The sequence below is a fragment of the Narcine bancroftii genome, chromosome 6 (assembly GCF_036971445.1).
Source record: "Narcine bancroftii isolate sNarBan1 chromosome 6, sNarBan1.hap1, whole genome shotgun sequence".
Classification (NCBI taxonomy): Eukaryota; Metazoa; Chordata; class Chondrichthyes; order Torpediniformes; family Narcinidae; genus Narcine; species Narcine bancroftii.
Window position 1 is genome coordinate 182,708,698 of NC_091474.1, and position 18,628 is coordinate 182,727,325.

At 37.9% G+C, this 18,628-nt stretch overlaps 1 protein-coding gene across 1 annotated transcript in view; it reads left to right on the plus strand.

The window, feature by feature from the left end:
- The first annotated feature begins 245 nt into the window (after positions 1-245).
- The window catches only part of clvs2 (clavesin 2), a 61,003-nt gene continuing 42,620 nt past the window's right edge, over positions 246-18,628 (plus strand). The window contains exons 1-2 of the mRNA XM_069888292.1: positions 246-673; positions 11,941-12,115. Coding sequence (XP_069744393.1) covers positions 285-673; positions 11,941-12,115 — 564 coding nt within the window. The 5' untranslated portion in view covers positions 246-284. The remainder of the gene's footprint in view (positions 674-11,940; positions 12,116-18,628) is intronic.

Below are 18,628 nucleotides of genomic sequence, written 5' to 3' on the forward strand. Positions count from 1 at the left end.
ATTGAAGCACATCTTGCTGCAGGGTTCCGCCTTGCCTGGATGATGGGAGGGATCGCCTTGTGCACGGTGGCGGCTGCTCCCTTGAGCTGAGGTGCACACGGACCTGCTCAATGGGCGCTGTGGATGCGGGTGACTTGGAAGCGTGGCTTTCGATCGAGTGACCGAATTGGCTCGATTGTGGGAGAGGAAGGACCACAGCGGGGAATGAGGACCGTCAGCTGAACAGGCACGGATCTGCAGAGCCCGACCCTGGACCTCTCTCCCCCAAAGGGAGCCGCGGAACAATGACTCACTTGCAGGCAGGGCTTTCGCCAGAAACTCTCGAGAAAGCTAAACTGGAACTGAACGAGAATCCAGAGACTCTACACCAGGACATCCAGGAAGTGAGAGATATGATCATCACCCGGCCGGACATCGGCTTCCTTCGGACTGACGACGCTTTCATCTTAAAGTTTCTCCGAGCCCGAAAGTTTAACCACTTCGAGGCGTTTCGCCTGCTGGCTCAGTACTTCGAGTATCGTCAGCAGAACCTGGACATGTTCAAGAACTTCAAAGCCACCGATCCAGGAATCAAGCAGGCGCTGAAAGATGGCTTCCCGGGTGTGCTCTCCAACCTGGACCATTATGGCAGGAAGATCTTGGTCCTCTTCGCTTCCAACTGGGACCAGAGCAGGTACAAAGCTGCATGAAATCACCCGAAAAGCGTCACCCCCCCCCGCTCTTCCCTCCCTCAACTGGAACCTCTCATCAGTTCAAATACCAGGGAACACTCTAACCTCGGGGATTAAGCTATTTTTAGAAATCTCCGAGCTATGAGGACCCAAGGTGTTCATTATGGGGAAAAGAGCAAGTGCACATAGTTAAAGCCATGGATCCACAGATAGGTGGGGAAACATTTGGTTTGGAATTCGAGAGGAGAATTATGTAGCTATGACTAAACAAACTATAGGCCTTAACCTATATATTGAACATGCTTGCCTAATAGACAAGGTACAACACTTATTTGCCAATTAAGTGGTGACTGATTTTTAAATCAAACGCAAAATCTATAATCAGGGCAGTTCCAATGATCGTGACGTGATCCCCCCCCCCCCCCCCCCAAGGCAAAATTTATTCCTATCGAATAATCACTGGTGATAAATCCAAATCAGGAGTTTGCTCTACATAAATTGGAAATGAGGGGAGAGGAAGAAAAATGGGGCATGGCAATAGGGACAGAGAAGAAGGCAAGGGGTTCAATGACTAAACATATTTATTTGATACGAGTGCTGATCTGGATATTAATATTGATGCATTAAACCCCAAAGATTTTTAATTTGACAATATTTGATTAAACATTTCTACAACAATATAGAATGGACACAAGGTGCTATCAAATTAGTCAAGGACTAAGGAGAGGGGGGCATATGTGATAAATTAATATATAGCAATTCAGAATAGGTCTGCAGACTTTCAATCGATTTACTTTAGTTCTTTTGTAGGACTTGGAAGAAGCAAGTATTATGCTCTCGTTTCTCCTATTCCATTGTCTTGCATGAAACGTGGATGTTGGATTATTTCACATACTAATGACACAATGTAATTTGGCAGGAATGACAGTTACAAAAGGTCCCTACTTTGCAGGGTATAAGGAAGCTTAAATTAAAATCAAGATTTTTTAATGCATGTGTGTGTGTGTGTGTGTGTGTGTGTTGTGTGTGTGTGTGTAAAACTTTTAATATAACTAATTTTTATATTTCTGAATTTAAGAAAATATAAAAATGAAGCCTACATAATTTAATCATATTAAATATAATGAGGCTGCATGCTTCATGCTAGCCATCAATCTTCAATGGAGCCATATGTTGATTTTATTGGTGCAATTGATTGTAGCTTTCACTGTTTTCCTTTTAAAATATTTTTTATTGAGCTTAAAATATATAAATTCTACATACAAAGTCATGAAATATTACAAACTACAGGTCATATCATATACATATCACATATTAAGCATATAATATAAATCAAAAACCTTTCCATAATTGTTTATTTGGCTTGTTTCTTTAAGATGTCAAATTCTATGGATATGGTATTTAACAGTTTATCCCTTTCTCAGGCTAATTCTGGATAGAAATAGATAAGACAAAATTAAACAATCCCTTTATATAAACAAAGGGTAAATTCTACCTTAATTAATGATATGATCCATTGTAAACCATATTTCAACATTAATTAATCTTAAAAAAAATAAAGCAAAAGTCCTCTGACTCATCTAACTCCTCCCTCCAAACTTGTAAATTTGTGAAGATATGAATCAAATAGCAACATTCAGACACTAGACAGAGAGTCTCCAGATCATCCAGACTTCTTAAAACTTCCAATTATGATAGTAATCCATGAATTGGCTCCTCATGTTGTCAAAATTAAACTTTCTATCTTTAATGTTGTATTTAATTTTCTCAAAGCTTAACATCATGTCACCACTGGGCATGAGTGGGTGGAGAGTTATCTTTCTGTTCCATTAAAATTGCTTGTCTAGCTATCAATGAGGTCAAAGCTAAAATTCTCTCATGGATTGAAGTCAGGAATATATCTTCATAAAAAAAAATACAAAGCAATGAAAGGTTATGGTTCAAATTTGATCTTTAGATTCATTGATAAAGTTTGAAAAATATCCCACCAAAATTTTTCTAATTTAGGGCCCTCCCAAAACATATGAATGAAGCTCAATGAGGCTTCGAAGATTTTTACACTTATCACATAGTGGATCAACATCTGCATTAAAATGAGATAATTTGACTTTGGACATGTGTATCCTAAGCACCACCTGAAATTTTAACGAACAATGTTATGCACAAAATGAGGAGTCATTAATCAAGTTAAGAGTGAAAATCAAATCTTGGTCTGAAAATTATATATTCAAATTGTGCTCTCAATCATTCTTTATCCCAGTCATTCTTAAATCAAATAAGTTATTATAAATAATTGATATTAATCCATGCTGGGAGAACAGCAAATTAAAAAGTAAATCAGGATTTTTTTTCTGAAATTCGAATAAAATTAAAAAGCTTAGACTCAACAAAATGCCTTACTTGTAAATATCTTTAAAAAACTGTCTATTAGTAAGTTTAAATTTGAATAAAAAGATCTTTATAAATTTTGGTACCTAATCTATACCATTTCTTAAAACCTGAATCTAACAAAGATGGTTATCTATAATAGGACTGGCAAGAGAGAAACTATTATAGCCAAGAAATTTCCTAAATTGTGTCCACATTCTCAATCTATTTCTCATTATCAGATTATGTGTTGATTTAAAAAAGGTAAGGGGTAAAAAGGAATCTAAAATTGCCAATGTAGATGAATTTTTAGAGAAATTCAATTCCATTTTTACCCAACCATTTAGTGTTAATAGGAACTTCCATGATTTTACATTTTGCATTGGAAATCAGCAAATGAGGACAATTATTTTCATATTAAATGCAACAAAAATCATGTTGCATTCCCATTTCCAAAATGATTGTTTGCAATGCCATTTTTGTGATAAGCTGGAACATTATTATACCTAAACAATCTGGCAATTAATGCCTTAAATTTGCCAGTTTTTAAGATGGTTTTGATGGTTTGGTTGGAATAAGAGTTTTATGTGTGTCATGAACCAGTAGTATCATCTTGCAAATTCTGTTCTGATTTGCAGGATCTTGTGATAATTATGCAGACAAGTGAAAATATAGATTGCAATGTTTTGTTTTAAGTAATTTATTGTGACAGTCTGTCTGATGACAATTGAAAGTGAATATTATTAACAGCAGTGTAATCTCAATTGAAGATAAAGACTATTAAGAAAGTACAATGGTTGCAAGCTAAATACTGTAGTAAGTTACATGAAAAAAATACATTGAAATATACTAGCATCCAGAATGGAGGACCATCGCCTTCCCAAGATCGTGTTCTATGGCGAGCTTTCCACTGGCCACCGAAACAGAGGTGCACCAAAGAAGAGGTACAAGGACTGCTTAAAGAAATCTCTTGGTGCCTGCCACATTGACCACCGCCAGTGGGCTGATATCGCTTCCAACTGTGCATCTTGGCGCCTCACACTTCGGCGGGCAGCAACCTCCTTTGAAGAAGACCGCAGAGCCCATCTCACTGACAAAAGACAATGGAGGAAAAACCCAACATCCAACCCCAACCAACCAATTTTCCCTTGCAACCGCTGCAACCGTGCCTGCCTGTCCCGCATCGGACTTGTCAGTCACCAACGAGCCTGCAGCAGACGTGGACATACCCCTCCATAAATCTTCGTCCGCGAAGCCAAGCCAAAGAAAAAAAAGAATTGGTTCCAGAATGCAGAGAATGTTATACCTTACAATAATACTACATCATTCAAATGCTTTGGCTATCAAAAAAGTCCAGTTTTTCAATGCTTATTTATCTCTATTGTATAGTTGGACAGTTAAATCTGAGCATCTGTTCTATTTTCTTTTTTTAGCATAATACCAGGAATTATTTATACTGCTGCAGATGGAGCCAAGTCATTATTCTACCCAGCTCAACTTCAGGATCTTGAGCTCTTTTTATTATACATTTTTGGGAAGTGGGTGTTGCTGACAAGGCTGACATTTATTGTCTACCTCTATTTGTCCTTGGCCTGATTGACTAGCTAGGCATTTTCAAAGTAGCTATATGTCATTCATATTGGTGGATCTAAGACCATATATAGACTAGCCCATTAGAATGGCAAATTACTAGTAGGACATGAGTGCATTTTTTTTTTAAACAATGAATTAATTTTGTGGTTACCTTTATTAATATTAGACATTTAGTCCAAATTTATTTGCTTAGGTTCATGGAATTTCACAAGGTGCATAGGTAAGATATAGTCTCAGGTCTTTAGATCAATCAGTTTGCTGCACCCACTTTGGCTGTATGCATATGCAAGCATCTAATTACTGTTTTTGCTGTTGCAGTACTCTGTGATGATGGTTTCATAAATCATTATTAAGCATTTGTTCAGCCTGAATTGGAGTGTTCAAGTCTGATTGCTGCATTATTGGAAAGATGCCGGTGCATTAGAGAGAATCTAGAAAACACATTGACATTTACAAAGATAGATTAAAAAAAATTAAGGCATTTTTCTTTGGAGAAAAAAGAAGGCTGAGGTGAGATTTGATAAGGTGAAAAAATGCTGAACGGTCTGGACAGAGTGGAAAGTGTTCTCTTTGGTTGGATGTCTTGAATTAATGAGATCACAAGTTAAAAAAAGGGAAGAGTTTGTTGTAACACTCTAGGATGCATTGCCTGCAGATGTGTTGGAGACAGCTTCCATTGTAGCCTTCAAAAAGGCTGAGAAGAAAGAAAAGAAATGCATGGGGACAGGTGTAAAGAGTTGGTGGCTGAAACAGGAAACTTGCTCTATTGGGAAGCTGATGCTCAATGGCCTCCTCCACTGCAGTTATTTCATATTTTTATAATTCTGCAATATCCAACAGTATTCTTGCAGTCTTTCCTAAATTACATATGTAATATTATTGAGATGTTTTCACCTCCCACAGACTCATCATCTTGCATTTCTGTTCTTCACATTGCACTGGTGTAGCACCCCATTGCTGTCAGTTTATATTTGGCTGACTTATTTATTTTTATCCTATAAATTATTAATAAAAGCACACTGAGATTAAGTTAAATTTATATTGAAATTTGATTTGATCAAACTGAATTGCAATGGAATGGTGTGATCTGCATGCCATTAAAAAAAGATACAGAGTGATTGGAGAAGTTACAAAATTGATTACGGGAGTATATGGTTTCCCCACCCCCCACCCCTCCCTCCAAGAATCAGGAATAAAATGTTGGCAGTAAATCTGTTAAAGATTGTTAAAATTGAAGAAATGTTTGCAACTGTAGAGGTAGAAAAGATACTTCCAACTGAAGGGCAACCACAAAACCAGTGCAGTGCAGTCAGCAAGAGTTCTAATAAGAAATTAAGAATAAACTCTAATATTACCTGAGCTTGGCAAATGTTATAAAAGTCACAATTACAGGGAGTAGTTGAGCAATAAAGTATAGATACCTTTAAGGGCGAACCAGAAAAAAAGAATAAGATATACAATATTGATGGGGAAGATTGAGTGGTGGGAAGGCACAACTGATGCATAAATATTGACATGGATTAATTAGATAAAACACATTGAGGTTGAATCATTCAAACCTAATTTATATAATAATTCATATTGAGTAAAAGGATAGTAAGGGACAAAATTGGTCCCCCAGAGGATCAGAGTGGCCAACTATGTGTGGAGCCTCAAGTAATGAGGGTTTTGCATCAGTATTACTCAGGAAACGGGCATAGTGCACAAGGAAGGAAGGGAAACAAATATAAGTGTCATGGAATATATGGAGATTAAAGAGGTGGAAGGGCTTGCTGCCTTCCAGCAAATAAAGTCCCACAGGCTGGATATGATATTCCATCAGAACTTGAGGGAGACTAGTGTAAAAATTGCAGGGAGCCTGGCAGATATATTCAAAATGTCTTTAGCCAATAGTGAGGTGCAGAGGATTGGAGGGTAGCTCATTTTGTCCCATTGTTTAAAAAAGCCTGCAGAAATAAACCAGGTAATTATAGGCCAGTGAGCCTGATGTCGGTAGTAGATAAATTATTGGTAGGAGTTCTGAGAGATAGGATATATAGCTATTTGGACAGCCATGTGCTAATTAAAGAGAGTCTGCATGGCTTTGTGCATGGTAGGCAGTGTTCAACGAATCATGTAGAGTTTTTTGAGGAGGATACCAAGAATGTAGATGAAGGAATGGCTGTGGATGTTGTCTATATGTTCTTTAGTAATGGCTTTGACGTTAGTTAAAGGTTAGAGGTTAGTTAGAGGTTAGTTTTAAAGGTTAAGACATTAGAAATCGTTGAAGAGGTTGTGAACTAGATTTTAAATTGAATAAACAGAGTAGTATTTGATGGTTGCTTCTCAGACTGGCCTGTAACTTGTCGTGCACCTCAGGGATCTGTGTTGGGACCATTGTTGTTTGTTGTCTATATCAATGATCTGGATGATAATGTGACAAATTGGTTCAGCAAGTTTGCTGATGACACAAAGATTGGAGGCGTTGTGGACAGTGAGGAGGATTTTCAAAGCTTGGATCTAGACTAACTGGGAGAATGGGTCAGTAAGTGGCAGATGGAGTTTAATGCAGACAAGTGCGAGGTGTTTGATTTTGGAAGACCAAGCCAAGCTAGGACATACACAGTAAATGGTAGGGCATTGAAGAGTGCAGAGGAGCAAAGAGATCTGGGAATACAGATACATTGTTCCATGAAAGTGGCATCATAGGTGGATGGAATTGTAAAGAAAGCTTTTGGATCTTAGCCTTCAAAATCAATGTATTGAGTATAGGAGTTGGGATGTTTTGTTGAGGTTGTTTTAGACATTAGTGAGGCCAAATTTGGAATATTGTGTGCAGTTCTGGTCACCTAGCTACAGCAAGGATATCAATATGATTGAGAGAGTGCAGTGAAGATTTACTAGTATGTTGCTGGGTCTTCAGGAGTTGATTTACAGGGAATGATTAAGCAGGTTAGAACTTATTCCTTGGTATGAAGAAGAATGAGGGGAGATTTGATAGAGGTTTACAAGATTATGCGAGGTATAGAACAGTGGTTCTCAACCCTTTTCCACTCGCATACCACTTTAAGTAATCCCTATGCCATAGGTACTCTGTGATTGGTAAGGGATTGCTTAAGGTGGTATGTGAGTGGGAAGGGAAGGTTGAGAATCACTGCTCTAGGCCCAATAGTTACTGAAACATTTTGCTAGAGAAAAATTGTCATTGGCCCATTTCCTTTGGAGTTAGAAACTGTGCACATAATGAGTCAATTAGGTACGATTAAAACAGTGGTTTTCAAACTTTTTCTTTCCACCCACATACCACCTTCAGCAATCTCTTACTAATCATAGAGCACCTGTGGCATAAGGAATAATTAAAGTGGTATGTGAATGGAAAGAAAAAGTTTGAGTACCACTGGTATAGACAGAATGGATGTGGGTAGGCTTTTTCCACTTAGATAGGGGGAGATAAATATGAGGGGTCATAATTTTAAGCTGAAAGGGGAAAGGTTTAGGGGAATATTAGGGGAAAGTTCTTCTCTCAGAGTGGTAGGAGTATGAAATGGGCTGCTATCTGATGTAGTGAATGTGGGCTTGATGTTGAGTTTTAAAAATAGATTGAATAGATACATGGATGGGAGAGGTCTGGAGGTTTATGGAGTGGGAGCAGGTCAGTGTGACTAGCAAAATAGTGGTTGGAACAGACTAGAAGGGGCAAATGGCCTGTTTTCAGTGCTATAGCATTCTATGGTTCTGAATTATTTAAAAAAGCAAGGTGAGTTTTAAAGCCCAGATCTCAACCTTTCTCATTTTAAATTTGACTTCAAATTTCAGTGCTCTAACAATCTCAGTCAGCCTGTTTAGATTCAGATTTTTCAGATTCCAGATTTATTGTCAGAGTACACATATGACGTCACATACAACTCTGAGATTCTTTTTCCTGCAGGCGAGGCAGAATTACCACTAACTGGTAGTGCAAAATTAAACTTTACATTGTGTAAAGCACGTAAACAAACAAAGAACTGTAAACAGATAACGAATGTAAACAAACTGCAATGCAGAGAAAATCAATAAAATGCACAAATAAGTCTCTTAAACGAGTCCCTTAAATGAGTCTCTGATTGAGTTTGTTGTTGAAGAGTCTGATGGTGAAGGGGTAGCAGCTGTTCCTGAATGTGGTGGTATGAGTCTTGTGGCATCTATACCTCTTTCTAGATGGCAGCAGCAAGAATGGGTGATGTGGGTCTTTGATGATTGCTTCTGCTCTCCAATGGCAATGTTCCCTGTAGATGTACTCAATAGTGGGGAGAGTTTTTCCTGTGATGACCTGTTTAGACTGTTCAGACAATTTGAACTCCAACTCATTTATTACTACTTTCTATTCTTAATTAAACTCTGTTGATCTATATCCTGTGTCTTTGTTAAATACCATGGTGTCCTAACCTTCATTGCATTGATCTCAGAATTCTTCTCGATTACCTGTCCTTGAATTGTTTCCCCGCCTTCATCCCCACCCCTACTCCCAATATTTCAACATCTGCTGACTAAATTTTGTGTAAACCTCTTCCTTCTCTTCTACTGTTCATGGCAGAACCTGCTGGCACCCTGACCACCTTCCATGGACATTTTCTTCCTAAAACCCACAATTTAATTTGACCTCAACCCTTCCTTTCAAAAATGTTCTCCAGACGTTCCTCTTTGACCATGCATCATTCATCAGTCATTTATATAAATCAACATTCTGAAGGATGACAATTTAAAAAATTCAAAATGTAATTAAGATACCAAAAAAGCATGGGTTGCATTTCTAAGTGTGTGGTTAATTTACATCCAGTGTTTACAGCTGATGCATATCACAGTTCTGTTTTTGGAAATTAAGGGTGAATTATTTCTTTACATCTTGCCCTTACTTTTGCCAATAAAAAATTGCTTCGTTGGTAATAATGCAAACAATTATTAAAAAAATTTCAGTGCTTCCGACTTAAATTCAAGCTGCTATTGAAGAATGATTAGTGTATTTTAATCCCTAAAGATAGGAGTTTAAACATATGGGAAATTAGAAATTTCCTAAAATGTTGAAAAGTCAATCTGACCTGTGTGCAGTTTGCTGAACATCTACTGTGCTGTTTGATTCATTCCACAAACGCTCAACAATGCCCATTTTATCCCTGTCAGGAAGATCATTACAGGATGGGCAGTAAATGCTGGTCTGATTAGTAACATAAACATCACATGAGTAATTAAAGCAGATTGAATAGTAAATGTTCATTCTGCTTCTGAAGTTAAGGGTTGATTTTACGAGATCTGGTAAAGTATTCATAGTAAGTTACAGCCTTTTGTTTCCCTTTTAATGTGTATTACCATTTTACATTATTGCACAAATTAAAATCAACCCCTTGGTGTCTGAAACAGGAGTTAACTAATTTTAAAATAGCAATATCCTTTGCAAAACTAGGAGAGAAATACAACTGAAATCAGCATAGTGTTCATATCTGGCCTTGTTGAACTACATTGTATTAATACCCTAAAAGAATCAAGATGCATGCACACACATTTGTGTGCCTACTTGCTCTGTCCAACATCTGGTGGGTAAGTATGTGATGGTCCATACTTAGTGAGGAGGCCAAAATAGATTATTCACTTGATTGTTCTGGCTCCAGATATTTGTGAATGTTTCATCTTGCCTTTTGCATTCAGACATTGGATTTTGCAACCATGTATTTTGGAGCATTTTCCCCTTGTTAGTTTTTAACCATCATGCAAAAAACATTGCAGATGCAAGAAGGCTGAAATAAATCAATGTATTAGAAACCTTCAGCATGTCAGACAGATAATGAAAGGGAATTGCAAGGTTTTGTGGAAGATCTTCATTCAAAATATTTGTTTTTGATGTGTAGGTTGAACTTTGTGAGTGATCTGGTTATATTCCTATTATATTTCTTTGTAGCTGTTTAATTGACTCTTTTCAGCAAGACTCAGCTACATCCCTGCAGGCTTGGAATCATGTATACACCAGACAAGATTATCAAGAGCAAATTTCTTTTAAAGGATGTTAATGGAAGTTAGGTTTTACAATATTTTATAGCTTGATCACCAGTAGACGCTGCCTCATTAAATAGACTTAAGACACAGTTTGATAAATTTAAGGTAATGAGGAAAAGGCTGGGTGAAGCTCAAAATTCTGCAGATGCTGTGATTGTAGTAAAAGCACACCAAAAAACTGGAGGAACTCATCCAGTCTTTTCAACATATAAAGAAGACAAAGATGTATTGTCAACATTTTAGGCCCGAGCTCTTCTTCAAGGAATGCCAGAAACAGAAAATCTCAGAAAGTCTCAGAGTTCAGACAATAACTGGCTGGGGGAGGAATCCAGACCAACAGAAGGTGTTAATTGGAGATGATAGGGGGCAAGGTAAGAATTTATCATGTTTGTGCAAAAGGAGACGGAATGGAGAGAAAGACATATGGAAATGCGACGGTGAAAGAAGGCAGGGGAGGGAGAAGTGGACGAGAGAGTCACGGAGGGGACAGATCCTGCGCAAGGCGGACATGGGAGGAGAGGGGAGTATGTGTCTTTTGTTGGGGTCGCATATTAAGTGGCGGAAATGGTGGAGGAGGATGTGTTGGATGAGGAAGCTGGTGGGATGGTAGATGAGGACAAGAGGAATCCTGTCCTTGTTGCGCGTGGAGGTGGAAAGGGCCAGGGCAGATGTGCAGGTAATGGAGGATATGTTGGTGAGGGCCAAGTTGAGAGTGGTAGAAGAAAAGCCATCTTGTTTGAAGAAGGAGGACATCTTTGATGATCTGGCATTGAAGGCCTCATCCTGGGTCCAGATATGGTGGAGATGGAGGAATTGAAAGAATGGAATGGAATTCTTACAGGGGACAGGGTAGTCAAGTAAGCTGGAGGAGTTGATATGTTTATAGAAGAAGTCTGTCGAGAATTTGTCTTCTGAGCTGGAGACAGAGATCGAGGAAGGGAAGAGTGTGGCTAGAGATGGACTAAGTGAATTTGAGTTTGGGGTGGAAGTTGACAGCAAAGTGGATGAAGTCAACGAGCTCATCATGGTACATTTGGATGAATGAGGATTTTGGAGAATCCGATTTTGAATAAACGGAGTTGTACTGCACTGTAAGTTGTTGGTTTCTGGATAAAACTAATGGGTACAGGACTTTAGTTGAAGGATTTCGTCCAATTCTTGTAAATGTTCATTCTAATTATAATGATGTTTAAACCCACTGATGTAAATTTAACCAATTGTTTCCATTCCTTTAATTACTATATTAAAGCCTTTGTTGCCAGTTCTAAAAGTTCCCAAATACCATTAACCATGTCTCTATTTCCAGGTACACGTTAATAGATATCTTGCGTGCTATACTGCTATCATTGGAAACAATGATTGAAGACCCAGAACTTCAAGTGAATGGATTTATTTTGATAATAGATTGGAGCAACTTTACGTTCAAACAAGCCTCCAAATTAACACCAAGCATGCTCCGATTGGCCATAGAGGGACTACAGGTACAAATGTTTCCTGTTTGTAATGGAAATATTTAATTGATGTGGAGAGAATTTGGAAAAAAATGGAGTGACTGCAATTTGTAGAAAATGTTATACTGTCTTCGATTGTAATTCTTTTTTATGTGATAATTATATTTCAATGCCAAAATAGCATAGCATTAATGGATAATGTGCAGGAAATGCATGGCTGCTCAGTTCGAGAAGTCACTGCTTTTGCAAAGCCAAATGATTTGTCTTGAATGTGTTTTTTTGTGTACGGAATAAATAGCCTGTAGTTTTGATAAAGGGTTGTTTAGACTATACTTTTATTTCCAATTTTTCAACAAATTCCTAATACATAAAATAACGATTATTCCAGGCTATCACTCAGTATATTTACATTTCTGAACAGGCCATTTCGGCCCAAGGGTCTGTGCTGCACAATTTATACCTAATTAACTGACACCACATATGTTTCGAATGCCGGGAAGAAACTGGAGCCTCTGGGGAAAACCCACGCAGACACGGGGATAACATACCTTTCAGACAGCGCAGGATTCAAACCCCGGTCCTGATTACTGGTGTCATTGAAAGACATTGCGCTAACTTCTACGCCAACTGTTCTGCCCCGTAAATTTGAAATGAACTTGCATTGAGTAGCGTTGTTTGAGGAGAAGGAATCTTGTTGCTGTGATTCAAGAAACAGGAGGTAAGAATGTGGAAGCAATCAGTTGGAAACAAGGCAGACGTTGGAGAGAAAAGGCATGAGTGACCCAGAAAAGGTCTATTTCCCTGGTCAGCAATTGATAATGAGGGTCATAAATTTAAATCAGTTAGTAGAAGCATAAAAGGAGGACTGAGGAAAATATTTTTTCCACATGACGCTGTAAATCTTCCTGCAAAATGGCAGAGACTGAAACTGCCAACATATTTAAAGAGTAATGCAAAAGCTACTGATGCTGGAATCTTGAGAAAACAAATAATTGCTGTAGGAACTCAGCAGGCTAGTCAGCATCGATGGATAGAAATAATCAACGTTTTGGGTGTGAAACCTTTATTAAGTCTAATATAAAATATTAAATTACATAAATAAATGGAGAGGGGTCCAAAGGAGATAGAGTAGATAAAAGATAGTGTGAGATGTGGGTAGACAGGTAGAGGGAGAAACCATGAGGAAGAGAGCTAGGGAAAAATAAGTTAGAGAGAGAGAAATATAAGTACAGGAGCAGGTAAACAAGAGATGGCAACTGTGGAATCAGATGGAGTAGGGTTACCTAAAATTAGAGAAATCAATGGTCATGCTGTGAGTTTTTAGGCTGTACAGGAGGAATATGATGTGTTCTTCTTTAAGTTTACATTGATCTTCGCCCAAACAATGGATGAGGCCAGTCACTGCAGGAATGGGTGGGGGAGTTAAAATGGCTGGCTACAGGAAGCTTATATTTAACTCACTCACTGAGCATAGACTTTTGGTGAAGCGGTCTCCCAAACTAACTACATCTGGTCTCACCAATGTAGAAGATTTTAATATTTAGAGTATTTGGGTGAATGCTTGAAGAGCCATAAACCACAATCTCAATAGATGGAAAGCAAAGTGGTGGAAGCAGCTCATCTTTTGTCTGGCATGAATGGTCTCTTATCACGTCATAACTACTGATTCTTTGATTCTATTTTTATCTAATATAGAACCCTCTTTGAATTTGAGAATTTGCATCTCTTGACATTCCCAGAACACCTTAATATTATAAAATTAAGTTTTAACAAAGTACATGGGACAACAGTAATCATCTCTAGACATGATCCAGCAAACAAAGATATAAACAACCTAAAAATTCTAGATGACTTACAATCATTTTTTTAAATTAATATTGCCATTTTGGTTTTGAAGTACAGGAATTTTCATTTTGATTCAAGACCTGGTTGTGGAGAATTTTCTTGAAATATAGGGTTTCTACAAAAGGGATTTATGTGGTATGGTGAAAAAAAGATTTTTTGTTGCAGCTAAATCTTTAGTCCTTCACAATCAGCTAATGTGCCACTTAAGTTAAAAACAGAAGTTTGCAGACGCTGGGGTCAAGTGCAAAACACAATGCACTGGAGAAACTCAGCAGGTCATGCAGCGTCCATAGGAAGTAAAGGGTATCCAACATTTCAGGTTTGGGCCCTTCGTCAGGTACCTGACGATATGTATGCATCTTGAACTACTGAGTTTCTCCAGCACATTTGTGTATTGCAAGGTTCATGAAAGTAAATTGATTTAACAACAATATTTATGTCCAGATAATTGTAAAATAAAAGGACATTGTTTGAGAAGAAGGAGTCATATTAGCATTAGTTCAATAAACAGGAAGAAGCACTGTGGGAGCAATTTTCCAGAGATAAAACGGGGGCTGAAGGGATTGAATAATGTTATAGAGAATGAGCGGATCAGGCCCTTAGGTGTCATCATGAAAGAAAAAACAAGAAGTGTTGCACTGACATAAGGCTGTGAAAATGAGGTCCTGAACACAGAGGCATATTGATTCTGCTTAAAAATTTTTTAAAAACCTGCAAATGCTGGAAATCTGAAATAAAGACACAGAAAATGCTGGAAACACTCAACAGTTCAGGTAGAATTTGCAGAAAGAGAACAACAAAAAGAAAGAAAAGAAAGAAAGAAATATTTACTCTGTTTCTCTTTCCACAGATGCTGCCTGAACTGCTGAGTGTTTCCACTATTTTTCATCTTTCTGTAGTCTTTGCTACGATCTCAGAGGCAGACGGAATGCAGGAATGTAGTTAGACATGGGCAAATGTGTATATGCATTTGTGATCATGATCGTATCTGTGGTCATTAGTACTGATGCTCTGGAGGAAGTTCTCCTTCTCCTCCTAGCTTACCAAAAGTGCCGTAAACAATAGATGGAGAAGTTCCCCTCTGTTTTCTCTTTAAATCATGGGCTTTAGCAAGCATAATAAAAATTCCTCAGGGTGTTGAAAACGAAGCTTTAATTTAAATAGATGCATATACCCTCTCATAAATATTATAGTGGAAAATCCACTTCTCAAGGGGTTTCTCATCCACTGCCCAAACCCTCAACTCTGAAACCATTTCTGTTGGTCAGAAATGAGCTGTGTGGAGCCAGACTACAGTTAAAGGCTATATTTTTAAAGAACTACCGAAGGGATTCTCCAGCAGAAGGTAAAACTTTGGTAGTTGAAATGATTAGCAGTTTTCCAGTCTCCACACATGGCTTTCTTTCTATTTCAGTTGATAATATATGATCAATCATTTTTAGTGGCTTTAATTTCATGTCCTTCATTCGCCAGTCATTTCTTTCCAAGATGCTACCATAATGATTAAAATATCCAGTTGAGACCATCTAACCTGAACTCTGGTGGGTATATATCCATACGCCTATGTCGAAAAAGACCAGCAGTGCAGGGTTTGTAATGGTGAATTTTAATAATGAGTGGTTGGTCAGAGCTTTGGGAGGAAACTGGAAATGTTTTACAGGCTCATTTCTCCTTGAATGTACAAACCAGTTGACTTTTTAAGGTGATTAATGACAATTTAATGATATTCTGAAGCTCTGCAGAAGTGAAATAATTTTTTTGAAAGGAATGGTACCATTTCAAATCAATGAAGAAGAAATACAGCAATGAGGGAAGTCTATTTTCTTTTACTCCAATATTCTCATGTTTGGACCTTATTTCATCCAATGGAGATACTGGGGGAATGTTCATGTGAGTTCATTAGTGTGGTCACTCACTTGCACATTGCTTTAGCTTCAGTGCCTCCTTCACCACCCTCTGTACTGTAAGCACATCTCCTGTCCTGTGTGTTGCATTATCCTTTAAATTGAAATCATGTGAATGATCTGGTCTTGATGCATTCAGTGTTGTTCAGTTATGGATATTGTAGCAGGTGCTGGTAATTTTATTCTTTAATTCTATTCACTGCTGGGGAGATACTTCATAGAAAACAAAATGTAAGCATCAGTCTGAATCTTGCCCATAGTTCAATAAGATCATGGTGATCTGAATGGAATAGCAGCTCTCTATTCCTCTTATTTGAAATAACCTTTCGTATCTCTGTTTATCAAATCGCTGTCTTCCTCTGCCTCAGAATGTTCCAATACCTCCTCTACTTCCATTTGAGGGAGGGTGTTCCAAGGACATATGACCACTCTGAGAGAAAAAAATGTTGCCGTATCTATTTTATGTTCGTGCTGAAGTGCTTTTAAGTAGTCACAGAGTTCTCTGTTGAGAGGAAACATCTTTTCCACATGTATTCCCTTGATTTTGTGTGTTGCACAAATGCAAGCTCACCTTGTCCAACTTCTCCCCCATGAAGCAATCCCACCCATTCCAGGTTATCCCATTCTAGTAAACCCTCTCTGAATAGCTTTCAGTGCATTTACATCCTATTGTTTAAATAAAGATAGTCACAGTCAAACTATCAGTTGTCATGCAGACAGAGAGAGAGAATAACCAGAAATCGTTGAATTTATCATTGTCCAAAAGATTGTAGTATTCCCAAATGGATGTTTTTTTCCCCACAGATTTGCATTTGTCCTGATTATAATAATGTAAGAGGCCATAGATTTTGGTAGTCTCACTGGCATTGGGGATGGGGGAGTGAAATAAGAACATAAGGAAATAGGCCTGTCGAGCCTGCTCCAATAAGATAAGATAAGATCATGGCTGATTTGATCATTGATTCAACTCCACCTACCTGCCTTCTCCCCCATATCCCTTAATTCCTTTTTTTATGTAAAAATCTATCTAACTGAACATTAAATATGTTTAATGAAGTAGTCTCAGCCGCTTTCCTTGGTAGAGAATTCCATAGATTCACTACTCTCTGGGAAAAACAGTTTTTCCTAATCTCCATCTTAAATCTACTCCCCTGAATCTTGAGGCTGTATCCCCTAGTTCTGGTCTCACCTACTAGTGAAAGTAATTTTCCTGCCTCTATCTTATCCATCCCTTTCATCATTTTATATGTTTCTATAAGATCTCCTCTCATTCAAATCAAGTCAATCTCAATCAATATTAATTTACAGATCTTTGGGCAGGACAGAGGTATTTGAAAAAATTGAACAGCAAACATCAACAGTTCAGAAGCCAAAAACTTTCTTGAGGAAGTGAGCTCCTGACCTTCTTGGACCAAGAGGGCTGAGGAACAAGCCATGTGCCAGATCTCATGCAGTGACTGCAAACTTGATACCTGGGTTGGGAGCCTTTTGATAAGAGGTGAATGGCAAAGTGGGGTTGAGGGGCGAGATGTTTTACTTCTGCACCCATTCATATGTTTTCTTAGTGGGGAGATGTGGATATAGTAGGACAAATGTGTACCTTCTGTATCATGATTTTATACATTCATTCTTTTTTTCATGTACAGTTTGTGTCATTCACATTTTAAAAGAAATGAATACCTTTTCTTTTTTTTTTAACCAGATATGAAACAGAATTGTCTGGACATTGCAGCTCCTTCAGCTGATTTGCCAATATTTATGCTCTATGTGGGATTTATCTAACCATGCTTTCTATCACCCTATCAGCATACCCTTTCTTCTGGCCAGGGATTGAGTAATTGGAAGCTAAACATTTAAGGTCATTGTGTAAGGTATAAGTGGAGGATTGTTTTATGCAGATTGCTTCAGATTTCTTTCTCCTGTTAGTCTTGCCCTAAGATGTACACCTCAGCCATTACATGTTGTAAAATTTAACCACTTACTGAAAAGAGTTACACTGAACTGCTCACTGAACTTGCTAGTGACTATTTTGTATTTATATATCTGTTTTCAACTGTAGCAAAATGCATTAGAGCCTAAAAATCAGAAAGAAAATTGACAATACAGTCTCATAGCTAGTTTATTGTGGTTCCACTTCCGGTCATGTTATATTATAAGGTGTCCTGATTTGTGCAATTTCTATGTCTTTGTGTTGTGCCCTTTTCTGATTACTTGATTCACTTACACCTTATGGAAAGGCACTTGAGTGTGGTGGTGGGGTGGGGGGGGGGGGGGGTTGGGTGGTGTATGGTGACAGCTGTAGAACTGTTATAGGCATTATTGTAACTTTCTGCACCATCGCCATCTGCACGTTGCTTTCATTTCATGTGACTGCAAATATCAAGAAGAACTTGGAACTAATTTGTATATGGTAGGTCTTCGGTATCGCTATCCTGTAGATTTAAGGTTAATCCTCAAAATAAGTCAATGCCACATTACACAACAGCAAATAGGAGTAAAGTGAGGCTCGTTGAATCTTCTGCCAATTAACAAAATCCTGTCTGAACTTTTTCTACCCCATTTCCCAATACGTGTCTTTTTGGTTCTGATTCCTTTAGTTCCATCCTTTGTCGTAATCTCAGATTGATGTCAAATGCTCGAAATCTATTGTCTGCAAAAACGCAAAGCAATTCATAAGCCAATTATCCATGTATTGTTTAGACTTTTGTTAAAATAAGGCCCATATTATTATCATCCATTTCCCAAATGTCTATGCTTTCATTTTAACCACTATTTGTGTACTAATGCTCTATTT